The sequence below is a fragment of the Protobothrops mucrosquamatus genome, unplaced genomic scaffold (genome assembly GCF_001527695.2).
Source record: "Protobothrops mucrosquamatus isolate PMUCROS unplaced genomic scaffold, P.Mucros_1.0 scaffold_223, whole genome shotgun sequence".
NCBI lineage: Eukaryota > Metazoa > Chordata > Lepidosauria > Squamata > Viperidae > Protobothrops > Protobothrops mucrosquamatus.
Genome location: NW_015386299.1, coordinates 75,914 through 83,709, shown reverse-complemented (window position 1 = coordinate 83,709; position 7,796 = coordinate 75,914). Strand labels below are relative to the sequence as shown.

Here is a 7,796-nt window from a genome sequence, read left to right as displayed (position 1 = left end):
TCTTCTTCTTCTTCTTCTTCTTCTTCTTCTTCTTCTTCTTCTTCTTCTTCTTCTTCTTCTTCTTCTTCTTCTTCTTCCTCTTCTCCTCCTCCTCCTCCTCCTCTTTTTCTTCTTCTTCCTCTCCTCCTCCTCCTCCTCCTCCTCCTCCTTGTCGTTGTTATACTATCTTGAATTAATCTGAAGATTGGGACATGGAAATCTTGGAATCTCTGCAGAGCGAGAGACGATATTTTTCACGGTGTTGTTAGACAAAGGAAAACCCGAGCGGAGAAGACAACACTCTTTGCTGTGTCCCACATGAAACACGCACAAACGCAATTGCTCTTTTCCTTTTTCTCAAGCAGAGACACCTCTATCGCTGCACTTTAGCAGATTTTCAGATTGAGAAGAAAATTGGGCGAGGCCAATTTAGCGAGGTCTACCGGGCGACTTGTCTCCTGGACCGAAAACCGGTGGCGTTAAAAAAAGTACAGGTAAGAACGTCTGCGGGGATTCTCAAGTCATCCAGGTCGGTGGCTGTCCCAAAGGTGCTTTTTGTTTTATTTTGTTTTGTTTTTCAAAAGGCAACTGGACTCTGAAGGTGTTTCGCTTCCCATCCTAGAAGCTTTCCTCAGTTCTGACTGAATAGAAATCCTTCTGTTCCAACCGTTCATTCAGAACCGAAGAAGCTTCTTGGACGAGAAGCGAAATGTTTTTAAGAACAAACAAAAAGCTCAGTTGCCTTTGGATAAAAAGCACCTTTGGGATAAGTAAGAACCGATCCCTGGAGATTCGCCGTTGGCCACTTGGGCCGGCCTGTTCTCCTTGCCGGTTGCCGATCCTGTGACCCCAGGGGACGCTGTGACGGTCCTAAGCGTGAGGACCTGTCGTAAGTCGCTTTTTTCATCACCGTTGTAACTTCAAACAGGCCGTTGAGCAAATCACCGCACGTAGGGGACAAACCTGAGCGTGGTCCATCCACTTTCATAAAATATAGCCAGCGGAGCTCTAAAAAGGGATTTGGGCGTTAAGAGCCTTTGTTTTCCAATTAGCACGCGTTACACGCCGACGAACGCAATTTATTTTGTCAACCGAAAAGCGTAGTAATGTGATAAAACCTGCTAGGTCTTTATTTGTAAATGTTTTCTTGGTGCATTTAGCATCTTCTCGAAATTTGCAGTCAGCTATGGGTGGCAGTTCTTCGGATTTTCATGTTTTTGCTTTTTCGGGCCGAGAACTTGAGAAAGTAACAAGCTGCATGCTGTTCTTTATATTGTTCCCTAGTTGTTGTTATTTTTTTTGCTTTATTTGTGGGTGTTATTTAAGCCTGAAGAACTGCGAGAAGTGGGCGGGTTTTAAAATGAAGGGGAGTGAGAGGTTTTTGAGAACTGCGAGACTCTTGTTTTGTGTTCGTCTTTCAACCTGCAACTTCTTCCTCTTTCTGAAGATATTCGAGATGATGGACGCCAAAGCCAGACAAGATTGCATTAAAGAAATAGACCTTTTGAAGGTAAGAATCCCTCCACACTTTAATGCTCGTTGAAAGGTATTTATTTCAAACTATTTCCTGAGACGACGGAAGGAGGTTCCAGCTTCAACAGCTTTTGGCACCCATCTTTGATTTCACGCCTGTTGACGAAGCTGTTTGCAAAAATAAACAACGGTCGTTTATGATAGCTTATTTGCTCTGGCAGAGTTTGGCAAAAGAGCTGCTGATTCCTGCACGACCTGGGAGTTAATTTCAGGACGGTTAACAGAATCAGATGCCTTGGCAAACTTCCCAATCAATTCTAAAATCTAAATTCTGTTTCAGAGGCAGTCAGGATGTCAACAAAGCATTGTGCTCCTGACCTATTATTGTAAAAAGTTCAGTTGTTTTATCTGATGCCTGATTGCAGGAATCCCTCAGGAAGTGAGGTCCACTAAGGTCTAGCTCAAGGAGAGCACACACACACACACACACACACAACTTTTGTCTCGTTATTTGGCCTAAGATAACCACCGCTCCTTCCCCCCCCCAGTGGAAGCTGAAACAGACACGTATCTTCAATAGTAGAGAAGAGAGAATAGCTCAGGATTGTGTACTTCTTGGTGTTCTTGTGGAGCAGATGTTCTCCTGCAGATGTTTAGTGGCTAGGCTAGACAACCTCGTCAATGGACTGCAGGAAAGCCCACCAAGCTCAGAGCACATCAGGAACTCAACCGACCTGTAACTGTCCTGAAATGGAGAATTGGTGATTTTTCCCGCTTTTCGAAGAAGGAAACACTGCAACCTCCCATCAGCACCAGTTTCCTACTGAGGAGGGTCTAGGACAGTGATGGCGAACCTTTTAGAGACCGAGTGCCCAAAAACCGCGCCTGCCTTCCTGCAGGGCCACTTACCGCCTCCACGGCCCACCACAGCAAATCACCCAGGCGGCCTAGCAGCGCCATGGCGGCCACGCCCTCTGCCCGCGCCCCACAGCATTGTCTGCACGTGATGGGATATGAGGGCAGAGTCTTGTCCCCGCTGCCATGTCCTTGGCTGCTCTGCTCCATGTGGGCCATGCCCGGGGCGAGTCGTCCTCCGGGGGGCTGCTGGTGAGGAGGGAGCCGCAGGGCTGGCACGCATGCCATAGGTTCGCCACCACTATCTAGGACAGGGGTAGGCCACCTTGGCTCTTTTATGACTTGTGGACTTCAACTCCCAGAATTCCTGAGCCAGCATGGGGGAACTATGGCCCCTTCATGACTCGTGGACTTCAACTCCCAGAATTCCTGAGCCAGCACGGCTCAGCTTGGAAACCTCTCCCTTTCCCCTCAGCGTGGCTGGCTCAGGAATTCTGGGAGTTGAAGTCCACGAGTCATAAAAGAGCCAAGGTTGCCTACCCCTGATCTAGGACAACTCGCCACGGCCAAGTTGCCCCAGCCAACTCAACATGGCCAACTTGCCGTAGGGCAACCCTCCACGGGCAACTCATGGATCAAGAGTTACATCAATATCGAAGAAATGGTGGCATAGAATCGTTAAAAGAAAGAATGCCACAGGAGGGAACGAAATGAAAGGTGGACGACAGAGAGCAAAATAATTATTTTTTCATTACTTTCAATAATTACATCGAATGGTTGGATGGTCCCGTGGCGAGTTGAGGAGGTTGCATCTGAGCTGGCTTCCGGGAGGCGCTAAGTGGAAGGGGATGGGAAAGCGAAGGTGGCCAGATCAAAAACGGGGATGGTGGCCTGGAGCGTGACGGTGCTAATTTTCAGCCAAAGCAAGCTGCGGGGGAAGAGGCTTCCCCAGATGGCGTGGGATGGAGCTCAGCCAAGATGTCCACACCGGTTAGACTCAAGGGTGGGTGAAACCGGAGCGCTCAGGGTGACAAGGGAATCAAGATCTTCCCACCCGTGTAAGATGCCTGAAGGCAGCTACAGATCTTCCCATGTCAACCTCACCGGGAAACCAGATGTTAAGTTGTGAATATTGCATTAGCCGGGCTGTGAAGAGAAAAACGCAAGGAGATGATACGGGGATAATTAGCACGTTCCTCTCCAATGCCTCGTGCAGGATTTTTTTTTTTCTCCTCTCCACTTTTTGATTTAATTAAGGCTTCCCGCATATCTCAACCATGTCCTTGCTTGGCCAGAGTGAAGATTCTGACCTAGATCTTTGTGAACAAAAAGAGAGCTGGGCCAGGGCTGAAAATCTTACTGAAGGATTGCCTTGTTGGGTCAAGGCCGACCGAGATGAGTGGAGACAACTCAAGAGGGGATCTCAAAGGTGTTTTTTTCACGAGGCAACTGGACTTTCTTGGGGTTTCTTTCTTTCTTTCTTTTTTTTCCCCAAAAAATGTTTTAATTCTCATCCAAGAGGCTTCTTCAGCTGGATGAGAAGAGAAACGTCTTCAAAAGGAAAAGGAAAAAAAACACAAAAAAGTTTAGTTGCCTCGTGAAAAAACACCTTTGGGATAACCATAGAATAGAACAGAACAATAGAATAGAATAGAATAGAATAGAATAGAATAGAATAGAATAGAATAGAATATAGAATAGGAATTAGACTAGAATAGAATAGAATAGAATAGAATAAAGAGAGATTGGAATGGAATGGAATGGAATTGAAAATAATAGAGTAGAGTAGAGTAGAGTAGAGTAGAGTAGAGTAGAGTAGAATAGACAGTTTGTAGAATAGAATAGAATAGAGTAGAGTAGAATAGACAGATTGTAGAATAGAATAGAATAGACAGATTGTAGAATAGAATAGAATAGAATAGAATAGACAGATTGTAGAATAGAATAGAATAGAATAGAATAGAATAGAATAGAAAGTAGAGTAGAGTAGAGTAGAGCTAAAAGGGACCTTGGAGGTCTTCTAGTCCAGCCCCCTGCTCAAGCAGGAGAACCTGTTTGCTTGGGAATGAACTTGCTGGTGGTCCACGGTTTGACCCTAGAAGCATCTGAGCTTCTAGCCTGTGTGAACGTTGCCCATATTAGCTGAGGAAGGAGAGACAGTACATTCATTGAAGACATTTGGGAAATCTAGGGTGGGTGGTGGGGGGAGGTTAAGATGAAGAAAAGACACGGGGCAGGCAGTCTCTTTGGACAAACATCTTGGAGACCTCAGCATCTTGGGAACTTGGTGGTAGAGATGGTCAATCTTTATGGCAGGGGATCAATTAGATGGTTTGGTCTTCAGGTAGCTGAAATAAGATCTGGGAGGAAAACCATGAACCCGACTGTCCCAGTAAGACACCCAGTAACCCTCACCCAATTTGAAGATCCCGCAGAAGACCTCTGGAATTGCCTCCTCAGATCTTTCAGGGCTGGACAGGGGGTCCTGTCAACCAGCTTCTTTCAGCCCCTCACCCTATTTGTTAGAAAGCATTAAAGAGAGTCATCTCCTCCTTGGTCAAATCCTTACCAAGCCGTTGCTCTGAGAAGTCATACTGGGTTACAGAAGTTCCTGGGATCCATTAGTAAATTCTCCCCGTTGGGCATTTCTTTCAAATCCATCCAAGTTTCCGAAGGAAAGTCCCAATCCAACCTGACAGATTTGGGCCCGAGATGTACGTAAAGTTCCTCTTCCGAGGGGGCCAAGCAAACATCCTCAACGTCAAGCCGGGAAGCCATTTTTAACAATTGTGCGGTAAGGTCAGCGTTTTCTGATAATTTGATGCAGGTGCCGGCGTTCTTCCCATCGGGTCTCGGAGGGCAAGGCTATTTGAGGTTTTTACTCGGAGGCAAGGGAAGGTTTTTAAATGGATGGCTTGATTTGCCTGCATCAGCAACTGGACCGCTCTCTCTCTGCAGCTCCCGCGCAGCTAATAGCTTGTCAAATCAATAAACTGCAACTCATCTCTCATAACTGAAAGGCCCCCCTTGGCCAAAGTACACCTATATGCAGATTTTGCAGGTATAAATCAACCTCTGAATCAGAGATGAAGGATGGAGAGGCTTAACTTCCAGCAAAAGCTCCACGCACATTCGACGTACTCAAGACAGCCTATTTCAGTGATGGTGAACCTTTTAGAGACCGAGTGCCCAAACCGCAACCCAAAGCCCACTTATTTATCGCCGGGTGTCAGGTGGGCACGGCCCACTGGGTGGGCATGGCTGTGGTGGTCATGGCAGACTGGGTGGGTATGGCCAAGGTGGGCGTGATCACCTCGATGTTGCTCGTGGGGAGGGACGCATGTGGGGGCCAGGCAGCATTGGGGGAGATCCAGGGGGGTCTCTGGCAGATGGGGCGGTGGGCAGGAGGCTCATCCTGTGTGGTGAGGCGAGGCAGGGTGGGAGTGCCATTGTTGCAGGGCAAGGTGAGGCAGGGGCCGGGGTGGCTGCTGCCTGACACCGTTGGCCCCCGCACACAGAGGCCAGCGAGTGCATGGGGACCGACGGTGTCCGTCAACAGCCACAGCCTGCCGTGCTGGGATGCATCCGGCCACGTGGGACCTTGGCAAGTTAGCAGGCGGCTGGTTGAAGAGGGACGGTTGCCATTTCCGGGCATGGCGCACGTGCCCACAGAGAGGGCTCTGAGTGCTGCCTCTGGCACGCGTGCCATACGTTCGCCACCACTGGTATATATTTACATTGACACAAAGGTTGAGATGGCAACAAAGGGTAAGAGTTCACAACTGTCTTATTGAGCTGTAATTAGATCAGTGATAAATACCATCAGCCCCTGCACACAGAGGCCAGCGAGCGCATGGGTGCTGGGATGCATCCAGCCATGTGGGACCTCGATGAGTTAACGGGCGGCTGGTTGAAGAGGGACAGTTGCCATCTCTGGGGCATGGCGCGCGTGCCCACAGAGAGGGCTCTGAGTGCCGCCTGTGGCACCCATGCCATAGGTTCGCCACCACTGGCCTATTTCCTGCCCTACTTTGAGGCCTTCTAGAATCATGGTGGGAAAACGTCACGGGAGAAGTGAAGTTCAGAAGCTCCCTTCCCATCCAGCCTGGGGCTGATTCTTGGTGTCCATTCGGTGGACGAATTGTTCCTTGTGCTATTCTGCTCTTCGTCTTGTTTGCAAGATGCGATCCGCCGACCCAAAGCCACCTCATGTTGGTGGGTTCTAGTCTTGAGTTCGTTCTTGATGGCTTCCAGGTGCTTGAGCCACATTTCCTACCAAGATGTACAGCCGGGGTATCACCGGCCCATGGCTGATTTCATGCTCTCCCAGCCTGGACGTGGAGATGGCCCCGGGTCCATAATTTTAAGAACAATCCAGTCAACTTTGGTGGAGTTTGTTTCAACGGTGTATGTCTCGTCTGATGAAGAGAAGGATCGAGGGTGACACAGCAGTCTTCCAGTATTTGAGGGGCTGCCCCAAAGAAGAGGGGGGTCAACCTATTCTCCAAAGGACGAAAAGAAACAACGGATGGGAACTTAATCAAGGAGAGAAGCAACCTGGAATTAAGGAGACACTTCCTGACAGGGAGAACAATTAATCATTGGGATGGGTTCCCTCTGAGGTTGTGGGTGCTCCAACACTGCAAGTTTTTAAGAAGAGATTGGACAGCCATGTGCCTCGGATGACATAGTATCTCCTGCTGGAGCTGGGAGCTGGACTAGAACACCTCCAAGTTCCCTTCTGCTATGTTTTTGTCTTTCTCTCCATCTCCTGCTGTGCAACACGACGCTTCTAATTTTAGGAACCAGAGGGACAAAATTGCATCAGGCCGTGGATCCTCTCGGAGGCTGAAGATCTTCCGGGAGCAGATGTCTCATTTGAAGAAGCGCCGAAGCCTCTGAGAATACGGAACGGAGCCCATTCAGAAGCGTGGGGGGGAAAAAGGGGAAGCTGTAATCAACCGCCTGCCTATAAGCATCCGGGCTCCCATTGAGTGACTGCCTTTATTTTTGCATGCTTTTTCTCCCGAGCGCCTTCTTTGCACACAAATGAGACATTCCAAGCAGGCCATCTGATTTTTAGACAGCATTAAAAAAAGGAGGCGGCGGTTTGGTTGCCTAAACTGGTGTCACATCATGCTTCCCTGGGTCCTAAGGCAGCGGCCTGGGTAGGGAGGCCCATAGATTCGTTGCCCTTATTTTTCCTGGAGATGCTGGTAGAAGAGGGGAAGAGCAGCTGAGGGCTCTGGGGTCAGGCTGGTGGCGTAGCTCAGCTTGTTCTTGGAAAGTAGGAGCACCACAGATTTCCATCCCCATGGCCCTTGGAGGCAGTGAACGGAGAAATGCCAAACAGCATAAAATAATAGCAATCTTCTTCTTCTTCTTCTTCTTCTTCTTCTTCTTCTTCTTCTTCTTCTTCTTCTTCTTCTTCTTCTTCTTCTTCTTCTTCTTCTTCTTCTTCTTCTTCTTCTTCTTCTTCTTCTTCTTCT

The 7,796-nt window shown here is 48.5% G+C and overlaps 1 protein-coding gene across 1 annotated transcript in view; it reads left to right on the top strand.

The window, feature by feature from the left end:
- The window catches only part of NEK6 (NIMA related kinase 6), a 38,062-nt gene that overhangs the window by 5,135 nt on the left and 25,131 nt on the right, over nucleotides 1–7,796 (top strand). Inside the window, exons 2-3 of the mRNA XM_015828188.1 lie at nucleotides 345–473; nucleotides 1,427–1,489. Of these exons, the coding sequence (XP_015683674.1) occupies nucleotides 345–473; nucleotides 1,427–1,489 (192 nt within the window). The remainder of the gene's footprint in view (nucleotides 1–344; nucleotides 474–1,426; nucleotides 1,490–7,796) is intronic.